Consider the following 25509-nt stretch of genomic DNA (forward strand, 5'->3'; position numbering starts at 1 on the left):
ATACGCAAATTAGAACCTAGGTGACTGAGAGTGATGGTCACTTGATGAATGCAAAGCCAATGGAGGAGGTTCTCTGGAGCGTTCGGTTCGGTGTTCCCCCGTGAATGAGCTGAGGCCTGCTGTGAATCAAGAATATCCGCAAGTACAGTGGTGCCTTGAGATACAAGTTCAATTCCTTCCGACACTCAAAGACACTCGTATCTAAAATCATCTTTCACCATTGATCCAGCCCCCTCCCCCCCAAAAAAACAAATATGTTTCCAATGTGTTCTTTAAGAAGGATGATATGATATTGATGATATTTTACTTCAGTAAAACACATACTAGTATCATAATTACATTTCTTTGTGCATCATGATTCATTCATTGCGGCTCCTAGTGTGCGTGACTTGGCCACCGACCAGCAGTAAAATACAGTCATCCAAACAAACAAACAATAGTTTCACCACTACTGTAAGTGACTCAGTTATCTGCAATAATCAGTCATTTTTCACAAGAATAAAGAATAATTGGCTGTGAGTATTGTTATGTTGTGTTTCTACATGTGTTGCTGCATAATAACATCACAAAGATTCCATTTGTTAGTCCATCTATGGCATTTACCATTATGTGTTAGCATTAAGCCAGCAGACTGATGGCAAAGTTATGTGGTTGTTTTAAATACACGACATTTAGTTTGACAGTAGACTTTAACTGGGGAATACATTGAACAGCTTAAGCCTATTTTTGTATCTGCCAAACTTCGGCTTATCGTGAAGTGAGCTGAGTTCACTGCCACCATAAAGTCCTCTATCTTAAATTTTCAAGTCTTACATGAAGCGTCTCAGCTCACTTTAACATAGTTCCTTGGCGCCGAAATGCCAATGCAATGCTGATAGATGAGACAGGGCTTTGGTCTGAACACAAAGCCAGCAAATGGGTGAGGTGAGGGTAGATAAAAAAAAAAAAAGAAAGAAAGAAATACCAAACCACCCATATGTGGGGGTTCACTGTACAGAAAAAGAAGTAAGAATATGCGTCCGTTTCTATGCTCTTGTTTCCCACAGATCATCCATAGGAGACTATCTGAAACGAGGCCAGGACAGCCCTTCCTGCTACTCTCCTCCGCCCTGCGGCGAGGACCTTCAGGAAGACCACAATTACAGCACCGCCAAATCCCCCCAGGCCACGGCCCCTTCGTCTCCGACGGACGACGACGACATCATCGCCGTGGAAATCCAATCCGACATCAAACCCGAGCCCCGGGAGATCCCGCTGGATCCCCACGTCACGACCGCCGCCGCGACTTACCTTTCCCAGCAACCCCTGCGCGCACAGAGACGTAGCTTGGGGGCAGGACCCGGGACTCTGGCGGGAAGCAGCTTTGCGTGGACCAAAAACCGAGCGAGGGGCATTAGCGACACGCTGCCGCTGAAGAAGCGGCGCGCAGTGGAGAAGCCGCCGGAGAGCGACGACGAGGAGATGAAGGAGGCGGCGGGGTCGCTGCTCCACTTGGCCGGCGTCCGAGCCTGCCTCAACAACATCACAAACCGCACCGCCAAGGGCCAGAAGGAGCAGAAAGAGGCCCTGAGAAACTAAAAGACACATAGTACATAATCACGCCAACACATTAACACGTTAGCACGCCGACACATACACACTGTACAACACACAAATAGATCAACAGGTAACATGTTTAGTCTCTACGGACACTTCTCATCTCCCTCTATCTATCTGCAGGGCATTAGGTGAATCCTACTTATTTGTGGCAATATCAAAAATCTATGTTTTCCTACATGTTCAGCAACACTAATGGGTACTTCTCATATGTCTTTTGTTGTTTTTGTTGTTTCAAAGGGGATGAAAGCCATAGTAAAGCATTTGTTTGAACAAGTGGGCAAAAGTGAATCAGTACAAGGAAAGAAAATGGCTGTTTGTCTTGCGTATTTGTTTGTTCGCGTGCGTAACCTGTAGCAATCTTGCAGTGATGCCAGCAAAGGCGGCAGAGCCTACCAGACTCGGGCGAAGGGAGGGGGTGGGGGGTCAGTGTGTGTTGGGTGTCAGCCCCTCACTAGCATCACTCTCCTTACATCCACGAGCACAAATGTGAGACTGTGCCAAAGAGAAGTGACCAGGTTGCTTCATGTAGCCAATATGACAGCTGACAAAAAAATAGACTTCAAAATGGAAAGAAAAGAAAAAAACACCCGAAGGCAACGGTAGTTAAGCTTGACGAGAACGACCTTAAGTGTCAAAATAATTGTAAAACCCAATGTGATATATACTCATGCACTTGATATTATTTTACGCCACTTATAGTAAAGCAACATGGTTTATTTCAAGAGCACTCATAGTATTTAAGAATAGATATATTAAAATATGGAAGAAAAAAAAATCTCATGTTTCGAGATGGATAGTGTGCCGGGTGTGAGGCAATATCTCCTTCATTTTGTTGTTGTTGTTGCATCATGTAAGCGTCCCTGAAACTTTACCCAGTACTTCCTGTCTCGAGACGCCTGGAAAAGACATTGTAGCTTCCCGTGGCTACCGTATTCATTTGGCAATGTCCAAGAACTACATACACAAACTGTCTTAGGGGTTATGTTTGTGTCTGTTTCCTCCTCACTCTACCCTCATAAAGATATAAGCAATTTGTCCCGCGCAGGCAACTCTGTAAAAAGTTAGATTATTATTATTTTTTTTTTTTTGTTTTGTTTTCTTTTTTCTTTTCTTAATTGAAGCAATTTGACCTGCAGGACTTTCTCAGTTATATTGCATGGGTGCTTGTAAATAAGATAAAAAGCAAATCTTTTTTATTCAAAGAACATGTAAGATAAACGATGTATTTAGCATGAAGCATGACTTATTTTCATATAAACCTTGATCCTAGAGGAAAGAAAAACATTTGTTTTGCGCCAATTCTTATACCCGTGAATTTATTGGATCTTCTTTTGTTTTATCCTCCTGCGTATATTTGAATCCTTTTTGGGTTCTTGAGCAGGTTTTCAAAGACACACCTTCAGGGAGCAACGTGGGGACATAACTCTGTAGCTAGCGGCCCGAGGGTGCCACCTCGAAACGTTGGTTCCGGCTCTTAGTGGTGGGCTTCTTGTCTTCTTCTGCTCACGCGGTGGTTTAGGACTTTAGGTGATCAGTGTTAACCCCTGTGTTATTCCACAACACATCTGTGGTGTGTGTTTGTGTGTGTGTGTGTGTGTGTGTGTGCGTGCGTGTCCAGGAACACACAGTTTAACATTGTGCCTGCCTGCCCTCAGTACCTCTCAAGACGTGACAGACATTTTTCTTTAACATAACAGTATTGTTTTGTTTTTGTTCTTTACCCTCCTGTGTGTGCGTGTGAGTGCGTGCGTATTGTTTCCATCAGCATTGTTCAGTGTAAATGTACCAAACAGATGGACATGTTGTCAGTGTCCTTAAAGAACCTCATATGTTCAGATACAAAGGCTGTTTGGAGAGAGCGGTATTAAAGAGAACTACAGTAGGAATGCACTCAGTGGTATAGATGTACTGTGCACAAAGATGCACAGTTAAACCCACAGGTATTCATGCCTTGGCCATGTTTTTCTCAATACAGGCATACCCTTTGTGTTTTCAATCAACGATTAAAGTGATTAGGGTGCTCTCGATTATGCAACCAGGGTCCTTGACAATGGTGCATGAAATTGTTTTCTCAAATGTATCTGATGAAATCAAGGATATGTCAAATGATCAAAATCAGCAGCTGTCATTCTTTAACATCACTCTGCCGAGCTTCTCAAAGTTGTTCTCTTTTTCAAGACAGAAGGCACACAAGCCAATCACCAAACCAAATTTTCAAAGTTTGACCAAAGTATGAATAGTTTTAGGCTTAACCGTACGTGCGGTTAAAAATAGGGATGGGCATTTTACAGAGTTTCTCAGACCAAACGGGGGAAGACTGAGACTGAATCGACAGCGCCTCTGGACACTGCAAAGATGCAAATCCTACCGAGTGAATTTCAGTTATTTCAAGTGAAATAATCTTTTACTGTACTTATTTTAGGACAGTTTTGACTTTTCTTTTAATTCTTAGAAGTACAAAAACACTTGTTTTAAGATTCCAGATTTTATTTCTAGAATCTTATGCCTTCAATTTATACTAGTTCAACTGGCAGATTTCGTTTCACTTATTTTAGGGGCAAAATGTAAGATTTGTGTGTTTGCGGTGCAAGTTGTCACTACAGTATGTAGTGCGCTCCAATATGCTTCAGTTGTTTTAAGACACCATAAACCGGAGTACAAAATGATCAGTGAGTCAATTATTATGCCCATCCTTAATTGAAATATTGATTTGCAGTTGTAGATTCAAGTTTTCACTCAGTATAAAGCAGCTCAATGTTTTTTAAATCTACTGTATACGTTGCTAAAGGTAAGCTAATTCCGCTCACTTTCAAGGTGTTAAGGTTATCTCTTCCAGCTGTGAATGAAAGAACGACTTAATTGGAAATTCCCAAAGCAGGCATGAGCAAAGACGTTCTTTCATTCTGAAGTGATTTTGATATTGCGCCACCGTGTGTGGTTTGGCTTCCAACGCCGCTTTATTTGCTTGGAAGCTACAGTACAAATGTGCACCCGAGCAGTGAGCCAAGTAGCCGAACGTATGCATGTCCCATCCACACTGGTGAAATCCTTTTTGCCACCTGTAGCATGCATCGCTGGCTTTTTTGCATTTTGTATGGTATCCATGCTGACATCAAAAAAGGCTAAAAGGAGACAGTCAGTCAGTGTCTTGTTATGTGCCACCTGTCTCTCTTGTGCGGTATCTGTGTGAGGTCAGGCCCTCTGCTGTATTTAAAGAAACAACCCACTCATGTGCTGACAAATATCATGTTGGTTTGGTAAGAGGCATGTCAAAATATGTGGCTTTAAAAAATATATAATAATGACAATACTTCCTCTGTCTCGCTCATTTGCATTCAAGAACCTCCAACACGTTGAAAGCAAATAGTTTACTTCACTGCCTGAAAAGACCCTTAACAAGTATTGTTTTCAAAGCTGCCAAGTAAAATGCTAGAAAATTAAAAGTCGCCAATTTCTTTTTCTGTTTTTTCTGCTCTCTCTCTCTCTCTCTCTCTCTCTCTCACTCTCTCTCTCTCTCTCTCGAGCAAAATAGTTTACAATACTGCCGTTCTATTTGGCGACTGTCTAAGCTGAGTATTGGAAAGCCATAGGTTAGTGATGTCAAAAACGCAAAACTGTTATTGATCCGCGAGACGTGACGCAGAGTACACCCAGGTGTGTTGGTTTTTCAGTAAATGTTCAACTCTCTCCTTATCCTCCTCCTTATTGTGCAATCATATTGCCAAAGAATGAGTTACAGACCTGTTTCATCACTACATGTAAATATCAACGTTGTCCAATACTGTGGCAAAAAAATATATATAAATGTTGTTTTATTTTTTTTCCATTTTCTGAGAAACTGCAATGATGTTTATGTGATGTATTGTCTTCCAGTTGGTTGCAATAATAAAAAATAAAAAAAATCCAAGTTGCAGAGGATTAGTTTGCGCTGTTCTTTTAGGATAAGCACAAATACTAAATATAATGTACCGTTATTAGCTAAAAAAAAAAAAAAGTGCTTGCGATGGACTGGCAAGCAGTCCAAGGTAAACCCCACCTATTGCCCGAAGTCAACTGGGATAGACTCTCGCTCACTTGACCCTAATTTGGGAAAACACGATTGAAAAAAAGAAGGATTTGAAATTGTTTTCCCGTGATATGACTTGCTGTGCAACCCCTGATGGGGCCAACGGAAAGTCGCAACATTTCACCACGGCTACCTCATCATCCATCCTCCTGTCACAGTTTCATTTGAATCACTTTCAAATTGCGTGTAGTGACATCTCAACATGAGCCTAAAATCTCTTACTTCAGTTATGATGAAGTATTACTCTCATAGTCGACGCCATTCAAAGCACTTTCAAAACTGTAGATGGCAGTAATGTAACAAACATTGTTTTCTAATCATTTTTAGTATCCATCCATCCATCCATTTTCTATAGTCCAGTGATTCCCAACCAGTATGCCACGAGACCTCATTAGGTGTACCCCAAAAATATTCTCTTAATTGGGCCAAAAAAGAAGGATTTATTTACTATAAATAGTGTTTATGCATATAATATACATGGATATCTTTGTTTACCCAAGTAAGGCAATTGATACCAGTTTCTCATTTGGAACGCCATCTTGAAGGGAAGTTATTATATTCAGTCTCTTGTCCAAGGCTTCTTCAATGGCAGGATTTGAACTGCTACCTGTTGGGTCAGCAACTGAGCCACAATCACCATACATAGTCGTTCTCCTAACTAAGAGAAGTAGCACCATCATCCCTTCACGTCCAATAGGGCTTGCCTTTAAATTTTGAAGGCAATGCTTCCTATTTAGTCAAACTTCGCATGCTACTCATTTTTGAATGAGAAGAAATGACTCTCTTGACCCGCGACCCTAAACAGGATAAGCGGTGTTGAAAATGGACGGGATGGACTCTCTTGACTTTGGACAGCAAAGCGTCAATGTGATTTGAACCAGAAGGATCCCAATCTAACAGGACATTAACTGGCTGTCATGATGAATATGACTGGTTCCAGGTTGATATGCCATCCAGAATAATGTAAGGTTTTAAATCGTAGTATTTTGAGGACTTTAAAGCAAACACAGAAGCTTTTGCACATAGGCAGCTGTGGCCAAGTGGTTAAGCTCATTGCCTGCCACCGGGAGGACCCCGGCTCAAGTCATTGACCGCCAGAGGACAGTGGGCAACAACAACAAGAACATCATCTTGACAGAGCCGGAGACCCACAGCTGTGGTCTCCTTGAGCAGCACACCGATACCTTGGGTGCTCAACCAGCCCCCCCACTCCAGTGTATTTGCTGTGATGGGTTGAAATTAACTGCTCGAGGAAGATTTTGTGTGCTTGTGTTCATGACAAAACCAGTAACATACTGGGCATAGACTGTAAAATGACCATAACCCAGTTATCCTACTATTGTCTACTCGAATCCAAAATACGCGAAATACTGTTAAAATAAATGACTGTTGAGGTACTGTTCAACTGCAATCTATTATACAGAAGCATCCCGTTAACTACATCATGGTCGATGTACTGTTAAATCGTGGTGACAACGCTTTCATCCAAAATATGGAAATGTACTGTTAAAATCAAATTACATAAATGCACTGAAGAATAACTGTGAATTACTGGCGGCCCCGTTGCCAGTAAGTTACACGTTTCTTTGCTTTTTTTTACAGTGAAATTCTTAGGAGTGTACCGTATGCCATTGACCTTCAGTGACGAGAAGAACAATTAAATCCACTTCCACTAGATGGCAGAAGGTATTTCCGTTTTCACAACAGAACAATAGCCTAGTTAGTGTTCAACAAAACAGGCCCAGATTAAAGTAAATTAGGACGAGATCGTTATTATTCCAGCACAGAGTACTTTCTGTGACATTGTTTGCCCAGTGGTGTGCAGTGAGATATTTCTAATGTAAAGAAAGTGCAAAGATGCATGTGTTTTGGAATGTGGGAGGACAAACCCCACCAAAATCAAGGGAGAGTATATGTATACTCCATATAGGAAGGCTGGACGCAAGATTCAAACCCATGACCACAAAACTGCGAGGCAGATATGCTAATCACTCGGTCAATGTTCTGCCCCATTGACAACATATATTTTTATTGCCATTAATTTCACAGTGCAACATTGGCCACATGCATTGCTGAGTGAAAGTGGAGGGGTTTTCATTTTCTACTCAAGGCTGACCCCAAATCATTAACCTCACGCTTACCCATCAACAAGGGTCTTATCATAACTGCCTCCTCTGACGGTTAATTATTCATTTACCTCCTCTAATCATGTTAGTGCAATCTGTATGATTAAAGATCAAACTTAGCTCTCCCTTTAGGCAAAGGAGCAAAAGGTTACCAAACTGTTGGTCAACGCCCTATCAATCTGAAGGGGGCAGAGGGGGGTGCCATGTGGCGGTGAAAGTCCATTCATAATTGAAGCTGAGATGGGCTTCATCTCCACTCAGCGCCTCAGTGTGTGCGGCACGCTCCCACCATCAACACAATTGGAGCTTGCAGTTTCGCTGTTGCTATGCAACTAAAGCAAGATGGGGCGGGGGTGGGGCATTCACAAGATGTTTAGAAGGCATCATCAGTTACTCAGAGTGGGACTCAATTGGTTTGCACTAAACTGCGTTCTATTTAATCACGTCTCACTTTGGGAACGACAGATGAGATTCCAAGATAATCGTTTTTATTTTTGAGCAAAATATTGGACGTCGCAAATAAATGAGTATGCACGTTCTCAAATGTGCAGTGTACAACTTTTTGTGTGCGTGTGCGTGTGTCTGTGTGTAAAGTTACACACATTCTCGGTTAATATCTTAACTACACTTGGTGTATGTGTCTGCTGGAGTGCACCAATGGTTTATTGTGTGAATACTTCAACATACAATTATGCACAACTTTATTCTAACCTTTCATATGAACGCCTTGTCTATTGAATTGCGAAAGAGCAGCGGATGCAGACTGAGTTGTATGTCTCTGGGATATATCATCCATAGCCACACCATGACCAGTGAGGCAAGTTTCCATGGAGACGGAAGCAGAGCTGCTTCCTCGCCAGTTGTCATTTATTGCAAAGCTTCGGCGTTTGTGCGAGCGATCCCATCGGTGATCAGGACAAGTCCATATTTGATTAAATGCAGAGGACAAGGCTCACACCTCCCCTTGGTCGTGTGTGGGAAAACAGTTTGCGTTCTAAAGTGATTGGACTGTGGATTGCGTGTTTTTGAGCGCTCATAAAGACCGCGAGTTTGAGGGTCACGCTTGAGACAGGTAACATGGAGTGTGAGCAACCTCTTGTGGTAGTCAAATGTCACTGCACAAAATTGCAAGTGGAAGGAGTATTTGTAAGAAAAAGAATTCTTGGCGATAAATACGAAACAATACTCATTATTGGGTTTTTTTTTTTTCCACCTCAAAAAACACTTGGGAAATATATATATATATATATATTAGTGATGATGCACCCAAAATGTATTGCACATAAAAGCAAAATAAATAAAAAAAATGATACCTAAATAAATAAATAAAACATACTACAACGGAACAGGCAAAGAGGCTGAAATCTGATTGGACAAGAAAACTCGAACGTCCACATTGATGTACTTGCGGCAGTGCAGCCAAGTGTATCGCTCCAAAATGAAGAGGAGAAACTGTTGGAGAAGAAATCTCTAAGATTTCAAGGAACAATATTCAAATTCAGCTTTGAAATGTAGATAAGTGCTTCTGATAGTTTTTGTTCAGGCCAGCAGAGAAGGCCTTGCCACTGGCTCCCACTCCACCTGAGATGGGTTTTTAAACTTTCGTGACTTACTCATAAGGTATTACAGGGCTCGCAACTGCCTATCTTGCCGACTAAGTGATACCTGAGATCTACGCTCGCAACATGCTGGTCTTTAGATGACTCCAAGAGATAAGAAGAAGTCTTTCATTTGATTAAACCGCACATAGTATGCAATGAGTTTATCGCCCTGCCTTACCCACTGACATCTGGATTTAGGCCTGTTTTACTGCCGTTTCACCCCCCCCTACTTCTCTTCCTCTCGAAAAGGGGGAGCTAGGTGGCAATGAGCATAGTGGGGCTTTGCTGTTAGGATTCTGCTTTGACCGACCAGGACAAATTGAGAGGAGGACCACCTCCCCATAAGCATCTGTTTGCGTCATTTCATGTCATTTAATTGACTCTCATGCTGTTTTAACAAGCATTTTGGAGCATTATATTACGTGATATATGTTGCCCACTCGGCATTGCATTGCAGCCTCGCGATCCTGGAAGGGGGATCCATCCATCTGCGATTCCTGTTATCTAGAACAGGGACTGTTGTTGATTTCTGTGAACTGCGGGCCTGTGAAGCCCGTTGACTCTTTTATGATTGAGGCTATAAAGGGCCATTTAAATAAACTTGAGTTGCTGGCCCACTGAGCTACACAGTCATTAAATTACATGTACTTGTTACAGCTATTCGGATCATGCAAAAATACATCAATAAATTATGAGATGACCATAACGTTTTCTGAGAACCAGCATTACATAACTACTTTATATCCTGTCTAATTGCATCCATAACTTTACAACATCAGTCGAAATTAATTTCCTATTTTGTCTGCCACAATACTTCATCTAATTACAAAGTTATTTTTCAAGCAAAGCATAAAATTAGTATGTATTGGAATCCGAGGTGCTTTAGCAGAGTAAAACTGTCGCAGCGTGAATGCTTAATTTAAACTACTTTTACCAGCATGCTCTTCGATGCCATGTCATTTCCGCTTGAAATCTCGCGATATTGACGGCTTGACCCTGACCTATGTCTCGCGCACTCGCAGCTCCTTCGCTCAGTATATAAAGCAGAACAACGAGGGACGGTGGACGGCTGGGGATTCGCAGCCCGGGATTGTAAATAAGACCGATAAAGCTGTTTTATTTACAAAAGTAATGCCGGCTGTTTTAGAATACCGTTCCCAGTTGTTTTAACAGGTTTTTTTGGTCATTTTTGGCTCTTTATTTCTCGTCCATTTCCGTGTGGTTTTTACACTACGCGTATAATGGCGAGCTCGGCTAACTCGAACCCAGTGGTAAGGATCAATCTCAAGGATTGTCAACGGGGGAAATGGGGGTAAAGTTAACTGAGAACTGTTGAACACGTTTTTCTTTCCTTAATCGGATCACATTTATTTATCCGTTGCACACACTCCAGCATCAGATCAAAGAAAATTAAACTAGCTTCAATCAATTGGACGTTTGAATCATTTTTTTTTTTAAAAATCAAACTTTATTGAATATAGGTTAGGAAATGTGTGTTGCCACCCAAAAAAAAAACCAAGTTACCGACTCAAATTTGAATAGTTGTGACATGTTTGGCTCTTGTTCTGTTGCATCTCATCCGTTGACATTTTCAGTGTCAGTTTTTTATTTTTATTTTATTTTTTTATGTTTTAATAGAATGAATTCGCCCACATTGTCTTCGCATATCGTTGAGTGTAGTCGAGTGACATTTTTATGTCAGCCCGTGCTAAGCAGTGACCAAAAGGGGAAACGGCCGAGTTAACGTGCTTCATTTTAGACCTTATATGTACGCAAAGCACCTTGAATAAACACCGCGAACCAATAGTTTGTTTGTGATGAAATAAAGTAGGTGGAAGTCGCGAGGGCAACGTTCCCTGTGCTGCATCATCATCATCATCATCATCGTCCACCATTCCACGACTTGAAGGCAACAAAGCTGCCCCCCCCCAAAAAAAAAACACGTCCAATCCATTTTAAAAAGCAAATAGTCATCATTCCTTCGATAATTCTACAGTGCCTTGTCCAAAATGCCCAGCTACACGACAGTTTAGAGACGAGGCACATTTTTAAAAGTGTGGAATGTGCGAGGCTGTCGAGCTGCTGCTCCATAAAATGGCTTCCACGTCTGGCCTCTCTCTCTCCGCGTCTGGCCCTCCTCCCTCGCTGCTGTCTGGTTTTATACCGCCATATTGGCTCTCTATATAGACTGGCCGGGATGGGAAGGTGCTACTCCACGTTACGTCACCGACTCATCTTATAAACCTTTAAATAGTGGAGGAGCAACCCGGGCCGAGGGGGAGGGAAGGACAGCTCCGGGTTTCCGTGTCGTGGAAGTCGCGGCAATGCCGCGCGATGTTAGGTTTTTTTTGGGGGGTGTCGCTTCTGTTTGACTCCGTTCTATTTTCCAGGTTGAATGTGGCAATTTCACAGGCTTTGTCCGCGAAAGATTGCCGTCCCAAGCACGGGGCTTAGTGTCCAAATCCCTGGATAATCTTAAACGAACGTATTACAAAGACCCTGGTAATATATTTTGCGTGTTATTTATAGCTGATTGTAGCGATTTCATTGAGTTGTGGGTGGAACCAGTCACAGAGTGCATATTCATCAATTTAATGCACTGGGGAATATCATTCTTTGTCGCTTTATTTGTTTGACTTTCGAGTGATACTTATGATCCTAAAATGCTCAGTGGTAACATTTGCAAGTGAACTTTAATTTGACATTTTCCAAGCTCTTAAATTTCCAAATGTTCAATGTTCCAGTACTTCTTGCATAACTTGCTGTAGTCTAACAAGGAGCTGAAGACAAAATTAACACAAATAGGTGTTGGATCCAATAATCGATCAATAATTTTATTTGGTTCAATTAGAATGGTCTATATGCACGGCAACAATTGAAGGATTTCTGCTGGAAAGGTCATAACATTTTCAGCTGTCAATAGCCAGGTTTACATGGAGCCTTTTATTCCGATTAGAATCGGTTAAACACGCTCCAAATAAGCACCTTAGTCCGAACAAACCGAATTGAATTTAACTTGGTTTCACAGGGGTAGAATATACCTTTCCCAAAACCGATCAAAAGTTATTTCAGACTCGTCACGATGTGTTCTGTCTGCGCATGCTCTGTCTTGACGTAAATGTGCTGTGATGTCATCATTACACACTTGAAAATAAGGCATGTTCCAAACACAGCTGGTCTGCAACAGAGAGCTTCTTTTAACTACTTGTAACGTGTTTCTATTAAGCTGTTGCATTAATAAAAGTGTAAAAACAATTGCAACTACTGTGCTAAGTAATGACTGAGCTCCATCTTTATAAATCCCGTAATTCTTACATTGATCTGCGCATGTCACACGTCTTTAAAATGGCTGTTCTGATTAAATGTAGTGGCACATGTAAACACCAGATCAGAATAGATAGATCATATGTAAACAGCTGACCTGAGATCTTCCATAGGAATGGTTTCAATCAGAGTAAAAAAAGTCAACGTAACCCCGGCTACTATGTTATGAGCTACTGGGATGTCATCGGACTGAAAATAACCTCTGTCCTTAATTGTATGATAACTTGGAGTTGTGTAATGGGTATAATATTCAATAGCTCGGTGCTAGTACTTTTCGAGGTCAAAATGGCATTAAAAAAAATTACTTTTCAAAGATGAAGGGATAGCTCCGCCAGCCAACACTGCGGTGTGCCACTATGTTTAGTATCAACAACTTCAGAGTTTTAACGTGTTTTCCAATGTTGTCACTATACTGACTGGAAGTAAACATGCAGAGAGTTAATTGGTATTTTAAAAATCCTCTTCATGCTGTTCACATTTTGACATCAGGACGACGCCTAACAAATGGTCGACATTACCTTGTCATTGTGAAGGATCAAACAGGATGTTCTCCGATGGAAGTGGTTACTATGCTTTAAGAGTGTCATCAACAGGGATCCAGAGAGACTCAAAGAGTGACAGAAAGGCATAGAAGTGGGCGTCTTTGATCATTTTCATGGATTAAACACCTTTTGGGGAATTTACCATTCAGCTCCTTGTTAGAGAACAGCAAGTTGTGCAAAAAGTACTGAAACATTGAACAGCTGGACAAGAGTTTAGAAAAGATCAAATTAAAGTTTAAATTAAAGGTTATAGTGCATTTTAGGTTCATCCACAAATGTCACCTGAAAGCAGAATTGTATCCCACTGGCTCCATCAGAAATCTGAGGACTTCTTGTGGTCTTTGTCGAGATAACATTATAATACATCACTTCTATTGGCTTTCATAGAGTCTAATGGTGTGGTTGATGAGTGTGTAATTTTGTTTTGTTTTCCTTGTAGCCTAAACTGTACAAGACTGTGATCGAGGATGTGATCAATGAGGTGCGAGAGTTGTTCCTGGATGAGGGCGTGGATGAGCAGGTGCTTCTGGAGCTGAAAACGGTAAATGCATTGTGGATTCAACCCCAATTCCAATGAAAATGTGATGTTGTGTTAAACAAAAATAAAAACAGAATACAATGATTTGCAAATTATGTTCAACCTATATTTAATTGAAGACACTACAAAGACAAGATATTTAATGTTCAAACTGATATATATATATATATATTTTTTTTGCAATTCATCATTAACTTAGAATTTTATGGCTGAAGCACGTTCAAAGAAGCTGGGACAAGGTCATGTTTACCACTGTGTTACAACACCTTTTCTTTTAACATTCAATAAACGTTTGGGAACTGAGGACACTAATTGTTGAAGCTTTGTAGGTGGAATTCTTTCCCATTCTTGCTTGATGTACAGCTTCAGCTGTTCAACAGTCTGGGGTCTCCCTTGTCGTATTTTACACTTCATAATGCGGCAAACATTTTCAATGGGAGACAGGTCTGGACTTCACAGGTAGGCCACTCTTTCACTACGAAGCCACGCTGTTGTAACACGTGCAGAATGTCGTTTGGCAATGTCTTGCTGAAATAAGCAGGGGCGTCCATGAAAACGACGTTGCTTGGATGGCATCATATGTTTCTCCAAAACCTGTATGTACCTTTCAGCATTAATGGTGCCTTCACAGATGTGTAAGTTACCCATGCCACTGGCACTAACTCAGCCCCATACCATCACAGATGCTGGCTTTTGAACTTTGCGCCCATAACAGTCCGGATGGTTCTCTTCCTCTTCAGCCCGGAGGACACGACGTCCACAATTTCCAAAAACAATTTGAAATGTGGACTCGTCGGACCACAGAATACTTTTCCACTTTGCATCAGTCCATCTTAGATGAGCTCGGGCCCAGAGAAGCCGGCGGCGTTTCTGGGCACGTCCCACCGGGAGGAGACCCCGGGACGACCCAGGACACGCTGGAGAGACTACGTCTTTCAGCTGGCCTGGGAACGCCTCGGGATCCCCCCGGAAGAGCTGGATGAAGTGGCTGGGGAGAGGGAAGTCTGGGCGTCCCTGCTAAAGCTACTGCCCCCGCGACCTGACCTCGGCTAATCGGTAGAAAATGGATGGATGGATGATTACTTTGAATTATTTTTAATTTTTTTACATCTCAGCTATGGGAGAGCAAACTGCTGCAGTCCAAGGCAGTGGAGGGCTTCCGTACTGAGGAGCAGGCAGCCTTGCAGGCCGCGCAACAGCAGCAGCAACACCAGCAGCAGCACCAACAACCATTGCAGCAGCAAGTTCAACAAGGCCAACAGGTGACGCAGCCGGCACAGGCCCAGCAAGTCATCTTACCTCCCCAACAGCAGCAAGGTTGGTTTGATAGAATTAGTAGTACTTTGTTTCCTTAAATCTCAAGGCAAATACATGCGGCATTACCAAATGTCTCTACTCGATGAGTTAAAATTATGTCTTTGTCACATGTATTGTATTAGATGATGATGTCTTTTCACTGTGATTCTCTCTGCAGCTCCCCAGCAGCAAGTTATTGTACCAGATTCCAAGATTCTACAGCATATGACAACAACGGGGATGGCAAGTAGTAAACACACAAGTTTAACATGACGAGCAAAAGTATTGCGTTGGTCTGTGTGACTGGTCAGAACAAAACATTACACCTTACTCTGTGTCCTCATTTCTTCACTGTGCCTGTGCAAAGTAGGTGAACAGCTGGCTAAACTTGTTTGCATTGCGAAAGTTGTATGCCGGCTAAACTTGTTTACATTCCGAAAGTTGTATGTACCTATAACTATGTACTTGTGTTTTTGCATTTTTGGCATAGGTGAAAGCACACACAGTAAAGAGAAGCGCGTTGCTTTGTTGCATTGTTTTTAGTAGGGCCTGACTGATTAATAAGCCGGCCAATATTAGCCGTTTCGAAATCTGCAAAAATTGGCTGTTTGTTTTTTTATTTGTTATATATATATATATATATATATATATATATATATATATATATATATATGTATATGTGTGTATATATGTATATATATATATATATATATATATATGTATGTGTGTGTGTGTGTGTGTGTACAACAATTGTTGTTATTGTTTGTTTTTGCCCATTTTTTTAATAAGACGAATGACATTTAAATATTAATAAAAATTAACTGCAGATTTTTTTTGTTAAATACTAAAGGAGTCCAATGATCTGCCTCTATTATTATTATTATTATTATTATTATTATTATTATTATATATTTTTTTAATTAAATACCTGAATAATGGGTTATCATAATTTTATTCTGCCAAAAATCAGCATAGGCCTAAAAAAAATCCATCAGTCTGGCCCTAGTTTTTATTATTGTTCTTGCAAATTTGAGATTAAAATGGATCTCGACACGCCTCATGTCTGCCATCCTCGTTTGTCAAATTAAGATCTGTGCGGTTGCACCTAACTGGATTATATGCATGCTGTATTCTTCCAATAGAGTGCAGCAGCTACACAAGCCGCTCTTGCTCTGCCAACGGGCGTCACACCGTACCCACAGCTCATCACCAGCTCAGGTAAGGCCCACACATCACGTTGTTTTCATTAACGTAAAAGCCTCTGTAGAGTCATACTAAGCTGATTCGTATGGGCTGCATCATGAATCATACAACAGTCTTGAGGAATTGTGGTTCTTCAGGTCAGTTTGTGCAAGTTTTGCGTGCACCCAACGGGGCTCAGTACATCATCCAGCAGCCATCGCAGTCCATCCTCCTGCAGCAACAGATGCAACCTGGTTCAGTGCAGGCTCCAGTCATACAGCAGGTACTCTACCCAGCACTCATGGACACGCTTTCAACCAGTTCATCCTCACCTGGTGAAGTAGCTTGCTAGGTAGCTACAGACCCTTTCCTAAAAATTAGAACATCCTGGAAGTTTATTTATTTCTGTAATTCCATTCAAAAAGTTAAACCTTCATAGATGATAGATTCAGGGTCCACAATTTAAACAATTTCAAGGATTTATTTGTTTATTTTTTACTAATTTGAGCTTCCAGCTCATAAATCCCACAAAATCAGGAATTCAAACAATTTGAATCTTTTGAAGAAATCAGCCCAAATTTTGCAGGTCATAAATGTTTTAAACTGAGTGTCACACACTAATCATCTCCTAAATTCAAAGCACCTGCACATTTCCCCAGCTGTAATTAAATTGCTTCAGTTTGGTTAAATTGTCTCATTTGGGTTCAATATGAGGAAGACTGCAGACTTGACAACTTTCTAGAAGACCATCATTGATACCCTCCATAGGATGGGTAAGCCACAAACGTTCATAGCTAAGGAGGCTGGCTGTTCACAACGGGCTGTGTCCAAGCATATCAATGGAAAGTCTAGTGGAAGGACAAAATGTGTCAGTAGAAGATGCATCAGCAAAAGAGATGACCGTGGGCTTCAGGGGATTATCAAACAGAGGAGATTCAAGAATCAAGCAGAGATCCAGAAAGAGTGGAATGAGTCACAGCTTCAAAAAAACACCACATTTAGACGCATCCGGGAGATGGGCGGCAACTGTCGGGTTTCTCGGGTCAAGCCACTTCTGAGCTTGAGCCAACGTAGGAAGCGTCTCAACTGGGCTAAGGAGAAGGAGGACCGGACTGTCGGCCAGTGGTCCAAGGTTTTCTTTTCCGATGAAAGTAAAGTGTGCCTTTCATTCGGGAATCAAGGTCCAAGGGTTTTGAGGACGACAGGTGAAGAACAGAACCCAAGCTGCTTGAGGTCCAGTGTCAAATATCCACAGTCAGTCATGATTTGAGGTGCAATGTCCAGTGCAGCTGTTGGTAAACTCTGCTTTCTGAAATCCAAGGTCACCGCAACAGTCTACCAGAATGTTTAAGAGGATATGTATGGAGATGCAGATTTAATCTTCCAGCAGGACCTGGCCCCTGACCATACCGCCAGAAGCACCAAAACCTGGTTTGATGCCAATGCCTTCACAGTGCTTGGCTGGCCAGCCAACTCGCCGGATCGAAACCCCATTGATGCTCAATGGGGTATTATCAGGAGGGAAATGAGGGGTACGGCGGCACGGTGGCCGACTGGTTAGAGCGTCAGCCTCACAGTTCTGAGGACCCGGGTTCAATCCCCGGCCCCGACTGTGTGGTGTTTGTATGTTCTCCCCGTGTCTGCGTGGGTTTTCTCCGGGCACTCCGGTCTCCTCCCACATCCCAAAAACATGCATAAATTGGAGACTCTAAATTGCCCGTAGGTGTGACTGTGAGTGCGAATGGTTGTTTGTTTGTATGTGCCCTGCGATTGGCTGGCAACCAGTTCAGGTTGTACCCTGCCTCCTGCCCGATGACAGCTGGGATAGGCTCTAGCACGCCCGCGACCCTAGCGAGGAGAAGCGGCTCAGAAAATGGATGGATGGATGGAAAATGAGGGGTACCAGACCCAAAAACAAAGAAGAACTGACAGCAAGCATCAAGGAAATCTGGGCTTCCATAACTCTCAGGCAATGCCACAGGGTGATTGCCTCAATGCCACGACGCATCAAGGCAGTGATTAAAGCAAAGGGATTCCCAACCAAGTATTAAAGATTAACATATTGTTTTGAAAGTACTATATTTTGATTGATTTAATGCGACCCTAAATGTTTTTTTTTTCTACAAAAACTGAGAAGTAAATGGTGATTTCTTTACAGTATTCAAATTTTTTGAATTCCTGATTTCATGGGTTTTATGAACTGGAAGCCCAAATTATGTAAAAATAAATCAATACTTGAAATTGTTTAAATTGTGGGCCCAGAATCTATAATTTATGAACGTGTTTAACCTTTTGAATGGAATTATGGAAATAAATAAACATTTCCATGATATTCTCATTTTTGGGAAAGTAGAATCACCTTCAGAAAAAAGAAAATACTTGGAAAACAACGGTGAGTCAGAAGATACTACTTTTGTCAGCCTTTTCGCCTTTCTGCTGAAATCTATCACCAACCTTTTCAGAAAGACTTCTTACTTGATTTACCAGTGTTCTGGTGTTATTTATCAATGCATGCAACTAAATTCTTCGATTGCTTTTAATTGTATTGAGCTGACTTGTTTCATTGCTCTGTTTCCAGGTCTTGGCTCCTCTACAAGGAGGCCTTCCTCAGCAAACAGGAGTCATTATTCAGCAACCACAGATTGTCTTAGCTCCTGGAAATAAAGTTCAAGGCAACACACAGGTCAGCATGCTAAAAGTATCAAATTTTCACTGTAATGGAAGGCTCCTACTTTTGTCTATTCACATTTTGGAGGTGTGTATTCAATGTATGAATGTCATGTTTGTTTACTTGTATTAGTATACTTTCATCCCCAGGGAATTGAATCAATTGCAGCTGGACTGTTCTGGTTGTCTGAGAAGACGTTTCACCTCTCATCTGGGCAGGATTCATCCGTTCATGCACAGGCGAAACGTCTTCGAAGACAACCAGAACAGCCCAGTTGCAATCCATTCAATGCCCTGAGAATGAAATGACCTGGATGAATGAGAGTATTCACAGACATAACTTTCTTCATAATAATGTGCAAAGACAAATAGTGTCTCAAGAGCACATCAAATGGACTGTATGCCCTCCCCTGTGATACAGTAGAAAATGCCACTTAATAGACAAGTAAAGAAATAATAGCATAAGTTAACTGGAAAGGCACTCGAAAGAGACGTAGAAGCGATGTTTTCTATATATTCTGTGGTGTTCCATAGATTCCAGAGAAGATTTCACTGCATTTTAGTAACAGTGAATGACTATTTGTTTTTAGCATTTGTTAAAGATAGTTTCCTTTGCTAAAACACACTGCTGTATATTTGTGTTGCATGTAAAACTAGATCACACACAGGCATGCGAGGAGAGCTAACAGAGTGACGGGGCTCGGAAACAGTGCTTGCTCAATGGCAACTCAACAGTAGTCCGGAAGCAGACTAGCATCACTCCAATGACTTATTGCCATTTATTTTAATTAATTTCCCCAGTGTGACTTGTACCGTGACCCTCCAGTTTCAAAGCTCAAATCTTTACAGATGAACTATTGCCGCCCCGTTTAGTGGCAGCACCATCTAGGCTAGAGAGCTCAAAGGCTGTCCTCCTCATCTTGTGTTGCTGCCCTGTTAGGTGACGCAGGCTGCCGCGATGGCACCTCAGCCCGGTCAGGTGGCACAAGTGCAGCAGGTCCAGCAGGCCCAGGGGGTAGCAGTGCCGCAGGCCCAGGTGCAGAGCCAGGCTCAGCAGGCGGCCCCGGGTCAACCTCAGCCTCCCATGATGCTGCAGGTGGACGGCGCCGGAGACACCTCGTCGGATGAAGACGAGGATGAGGAAGAGGAGTATGACGAGGACATGGAAGAGGAGAAAGACAAGGATGGGGGAGAAGATGGGCAGGTGGAGGAGGTGAGCGGAGTATCCATTGCCTTTTGAGTCACTAGTGTTGTGGGTGGTCCATTGGTCATTGTTCATCATGTTTTTCATTTGTTAGGAGCCACTGAACAGCAGCGACGATGTCAGTGATGAGGAGGACCAGGAGGTGTTTGACACAGAGAATGTAGTTGTGTGCCAGTATGACAAGGTGAGTCATCATTGGGGTTTACATTAGCTGTCATATGCTGGTATCTGGCTGTTTAATTGTGCAAATGTAAAACAATAATTTGCACTGCCGGTTTGTCAAATATTGTAGTGGTAACTGATGTGAGGTGTTATTTGAAGTGAATCTCACTTGCTGTGGGAATGCAAACACAACTCAACATTGATCATTACCATATGATAACTATTGAACCATTAATTTATTGTGCATTTTGTCCTTTTGCCTCATTTTGTATTTTTTTTGCTAGTCGTCTAACAATGACTTCACCATGCAGCGCCTCAGCAGAACAACTTTTCACGTACAGTGGTACCTAGACTCGCGAGTGCCCCAACGTACACATTTTTCCAAATGCGAGCCATCACTCGTGTTTTTTTTTTTGCTCTGTTACACGAACCAAAATTGGCGTTAACGAGCAGCGCGCTAAGCTCCGAGTTCGACTTCGCACCAGCTACAAGCTGCACATGCTTCCACGGTGCGCAGTCTCTCCTCTAAAGTAACTAATCCTTGCCTCTGTGGTGGCAAATAACTCGACACGTTATCACTAAAGGTGGACGAGAAGTAGCTAAAGATACGACACATCAAGAAGAAAGAACATGCTAATCGCGAAGCTAACATGACATGTTACGTACTGAAACACCAGAATATGTGTAAGGTACACTTTCAACGGCTATAACTACGATACAGCGGAGACCAACCTGAACGGCAAATTAACGGGTAAATTCTCCAGAGAGAAATAATACGCACGCACACGTAAACTTAAAGTGAATCAGTTACAGCGTCAGCCAGGCCGAGGAGCTTAGAAATGCAAAACTTAGTATATTAAATATTTATAATATCAGTAATTTTATTTGCGTTTGTTTGCACTATTTTGTAGAGTTTATAGTGCTGAGTTTTAAGATTTACACAATGATAGGTCTCAAAATTACATTATTGTTTTAATCGGTTTAGCTTTACGAATAGTACTGTTTTTTTTTATTTGTTAAAAAATAATTCCTTTAAAAAGAGAGGACATGATTTCATGAAAATTCCAAATTTGAATGAAAAGAAGCAGAGAGAATAAGTCTCATACTTTCTGCCCCTTTAACAGGAAATCTTTCTATTTAACATGTAAAAACCCATTCAGAAAAACTTTCATTAAAATTTTTTCAACTTTGTCAATAGCTAACTGTAAATAATAATTGTTGTGCATGTGCAATAAATAAGCATAGTTCATAAATCTTTGTTTGACTTGGACTTTGCACAGATCTGATCGGCGTTATGGGTAGCGGCCGATAATTAGAATTTTATGCTGATCGGCTTTCATGTCACAAGTCGCCGATCGATCGGCTCCGCACAAGACATTTAACTCAGCGTCTTCGTCGCGCTTGAATCCAAAAGCTAGTTTATTTTTAGCCTTGTCACGTGTCTTGCTGCGCAGTACTGTAACTATCTGACGGCCAATAAAGTTTTTTCAACCTTGTCGGTGAAAAAACATGTCGTCGGTGTGGGACTATTTTGCGCTGTTGTCAGACAAACAACACGCACGTAAGTTATTTGCAGTCTGTGCACAACTGAAGTACGTCGTGGGGAACGTCATCTAAATGCTTCAACACAAATTTGATCGAGCACCTAATGAATGTACACGAGGAGCATGCCGCGTTCAAGCAACGTGAGGGTCAGGGGTGGGGATGGGTAGAAAAGTGTCAAACGGACTCAAACTCTGGACAACACTCGTCCATATAGCCGGACAGTGAGAAAGTTAGAGAAAGCATATCATTAACAGTATTTATTACCATTATTTCTGTCAGTTGTAATGCTGATTTAACCTAAACTTAGGTCAGTGGCCAATCCTTGAATGCCCCCTAGAGGTCATTGGTGTTTTAACATTTGGCTAAAATGCTAGAGAATAATTTTAGCTGGATGGGCTCCAGCATGCCCGCAACCTTTGTGAGGATAAGCTATACAGAAAGTGGATGGATGGATGGATGGATACATTATACATTACACAAGTATATACAATACATGAACAAGTCATGTAAATAGACACATTGCTCCATCTTGTGATCAAATCTGTGATCGGTTATCGTTTTTTGTTTTTTTTAAACCTGCTGATCGATGATCGGCCCCAAAAATCCTGAACGTGTAAAGCCTAGTTTGACTAGATTATTTTGAATGCAGTTATCAAACACCACGGTGCCACCTTGGACCACCCTGCCAAACACAAGTAAATTCTCAACCTCGGGGAAAACGGTTGTACTTTTTATTCAGAGGTGCGCTTAAGTTTGTTTGGTTCTCAAAGAAGTTGCTTGGTGCTCAGTTTTTTCATGACTGGATGAATTTAGGCTTACAGTATGGGACCGTGCAATCAGCTGATTTGGCGCTGTTCCCTAGAGAAGTGGTCCCCATTATTTTTTATTTTTTTTTTAAACCACGATTCAGTTTCACGTAAAGACATTTTGATGGACCGTCGTCGCTGCTGTGCAGCAAGACCGGGACGCCGACGAAGCCCGCCTGCCTCATCGATTGCCCCTCAGTCACCGTTGCCGCCCCATGAGTTGCGCCGTTTACGGGGAATTTTCTTATGCGGCACATTCTTGCAGCTGAGCTCAACTAAACTCTGAAAGGAACGATAAAAAAGAAAAGGAACAAATCATGAAGTGATTCCATTCACGTTGTTCACTCAAAAGATTAGTTTGTTTGAATTTGTGAACGGCAACTCTACTGGAGCCGTCTGCCACTGCGCTCCCCAAAAAAAACGTGCAAATTGCATGCTATGCGAATGCACCGTGACACACTTGAATCTGATGTGCTTTGAATATTTTCAATGCTTGTGTACCACTGTTTATGTAACCACTCTTTCTTCACATTCTCTTTTATGTTTGTAAAATACAGCTTTGTTGCAAACGCAAAAAAAAAAGTTTTCTGGCGGCTGCAATGGATTAATAGCGTTTTAGTTCATTTCAATGTGGCAAGTGGGTTTGATATATAGGTATATAGGTAGCGCAGTTTTCAACTCTTGTCCAAGATGTATTTTTTACTTGGCTAGTACAGACAATAACAGCACCAAATTTATATTTATGATTGGCCGGCTGTTTATAAATTAGATCGAGAAAATGGCAGACACAAAAAAGGGCTGGCATAACCTCTGGTCATCGTTCAAGTGACACCGGACAACCCTGACGTGTCCCTCGCCGTCTCGACACTCATTTACCTCTCCCAACTTTCTCCTTAGATTCACAGAAGTAAGAACAAATGGAAATTTCACCTGAAGGACGGGATCATGAATCTGAACGGGAGAGACTACGTCTTCTCCAAAGCCATCGGGGATGCCGAATGGTGAGGCCGGAAGACGAAGCCAAGCAACGGAAGCAGGAACTCTGTTACTCCTCCTATCCAGTTAATGGACAATATCAATATCCTTCCATATCCTGTGACTGGATTTGATTACAGGAAGCGTGTTAAGAGTCTGACAAAAGACTGCAAGGTTCTCTACTACCAACCGGATGTGACTGGTTGGCAATCGGCAAGCGAGCCTTGCGGGATGAGAAACCGACAGCGAAAGGGAACGCTTGCCCTCCTTTTTGTTTCTCAGCCTTTTAGCTTTGACCTGAATGAATTCCCACACATCCTTTCACATGATGCACATGTTGGAGGACCAGTGTGTGCTGACATTGAAAGTGTGTCAGTGCACTGCTAGTTGGTAGACTGCTTCAGCTTGTCTACACTGACGTCCAAATTTAAGATTGCTGCCAGCTTGTCTACACTGACGTCCAAATTTAAGATTGCTGCCTTCACGCAAGCCAGAAGTAACCGTTGGCGTCACTTTCCTTTTTGTTCATTCTTGGAATTTCTTTTTGAAGTCCTGTTTCTGAAAAAGGTTATTGGAGCTCAGAGCTAAATCTGTCATTGTTTTAAACTGTTTATTTTAAATTGAAGGGTTATAACAAAGAAGTTAAATAATGTTAAACTTACAATAATTTATACCTGTATGAAGGCATTATTTTAACTCTAACAAGTAATGATTCCAAACCTGTTCTACTTTCCCCCTAATCAGCTTTTCTGTAGCGTCATTCCTCTAAGCAAAATAGAAGCAGAGCCATGGCTGAAGTGAGAACCGTTTTTTAAATTGAGTTCTCTGCAGCCTTCAGTTTATTCATGTGTGTGTATGCTTAAAGCAATCTAATTCATCCACTTTCCGTGTGCGTTTGTCAACTGCATCACTGAGCACCCCTTACACCTCCCCAAATGCAGTCTGTTGCCACCTTTAGCTGAACGCTGATGCTATTTTTTTTAATTTATTCATTGATGTAAAAGTTATTTTTTTTTCTTTTGATCTGCACCAAACTGTGCTCTTACAATCAAACAAAAGTGTTCTTTTTTTCTGTTGGCTAAACAAAGCTGTGTGACATTGTTCCTAATCATCTTGGATGTCCCTTTGTGTTTTAGTCTGGACTTTTAAATGGGCATGTTTTCTATTGAGATGATTTCAAATAAGGTTTTCTTTTTTTGTGGGGGGGGGCGACTTTCTCAAAAAAGATTTTAGTGACCTATTGTGGACATTTGAAATAAAGGGGGGACAGCTGAGTCAACTGGCTGGTTAGTGGGCTCCACACATTTATATTGTGAATATACATCAACCTTAAGAAGGAAGCAAGACAATGTTCTTATGTGTACTTCATGTTTGCAACCTTGATGTCTTTTGGCATTTGAGCAGTCAAAATGTTTTTTTGTCGTTGTTGTTTTTTTGCAGAAATTCAAGTAATTGATTTTATTCAGTAGCTCTGTGTGGATTATGGCTCATAGACGAGTCATGGTTGTTTCCACATACTGTACTTCAGTGTTGAGTGTGCCTTTTTGATTTGTACTCCTGCTTTTCTTGTACTTTGCAAAAAGGGTGTCTGAGAACTGTTGTCACCTTGGCTCTGTTGTGACTTCTAATAGCTGTTGAAATGTATTGTTCAATAAAATGTTTTATAAATTACATTTGAAATCAAATACATAATGGTGTTTTGAATTTGAGCATTATGCAGAAATGTCATTTTTGGGTGTGCACTTTGACAAATCACATTTTCATTCAATACCCCATACTGTATTTATGCCAGTATTTTGAAGTATGGTATGCTGTAGTACTTGTGAAAGTTGGGGTGTCCTCATTTATTGTAAGCACTGTATGGTGCACAGTCCAC

At 41.6% G+C, this 25509-nt stretch overlaps 2 protein-coding genes across 2 annotated transcripts in view; both read left to right on the plus strand.

Moving 5' to 3' along the window:
- The window catches only part of LOC133416864 (forkhead box protein N3-like), a 93096-nt gene extending 87584 nt beyond the window's left edge, over positions 1–5512 (plus strand). Inside the window, exon 6 of the mRNA XM_061704142.1 lies at positions 1047–5512. Coding sequence (XP_061560126.1) covers positions 1047–1578 — 532 coding nt within the window. The 3' untranslated portion in view covers positions 1579–5512. The remainder of the gene's footprint in view (positions 1–1046) is intronic.
- Positions 5513–10535: 5023 nt separating this feature from the next.
- Positions 10536–25306, plus strand: gtf2a1 (general transcription factor IIA, 1). The gene is made up of 10 exons (XM_061703965.1): positions 10536–10663; positions 13698–13799; positions 14912–15113; positions 15271–15335; positions 16235–16310; positions 16433–16557; positions 18853–18957; positions 19882–20154; positions 20240–20329; positions 23556–25306. The coding sequence occupies exons 1-10, from the start codon at positions 10634–10636 to the stop codon at positions 23661–23663; spliced, it is 1176 nt and encodes a 391-aa protein (XP_061559949.1). The 5' UTR covers positions 10536–10633; the 3' UTR covers positions 23664–25306.
- The last annotated feature ends 203 nt before the right edge of the window (positions 25307–25509 follow it).

The sequence above is a fragment of the Phycodurus eques genome, chromosome 18 (assembly GCF_024500275.1).
Source record: "Phycodurus eques isolate BA_2022a chromosome 18, UOR_Pequ_1.1, whole genome shotgun sequence".
NCBI classification, from domain to species: domain Eukaryota; kingdom Metazoa; phylum Chordata; class Actinopteri; order Syngnathiformes; family Syngnathidae; genus Phycodurus; species Phycodurus eques.

Bases quoted from the DNA above. Each gene is read 5' to 3' on its own strand.
- gtf2a1 (XM_061703965.1), top strand. From the start codon at position 10,634: ATGGCGAGCTCGGCTAACTCGAACCCAGTG. The intron at 15,114-15,270 runs GTTGGTTTGATA...TTCTCTCTGCAG, and splicing joins ACCTCCCCAACAGCAGCAAG to CTCCCCAGCAGCAAGTTATT. The intron at 20,155-20,239 runs GTGAGCGGAGTA...TTCATTTGTTAG, and splicing joins AAGATGGGCAGGTGGAGGAG to GAGCCACTGAACAGCAGCGA.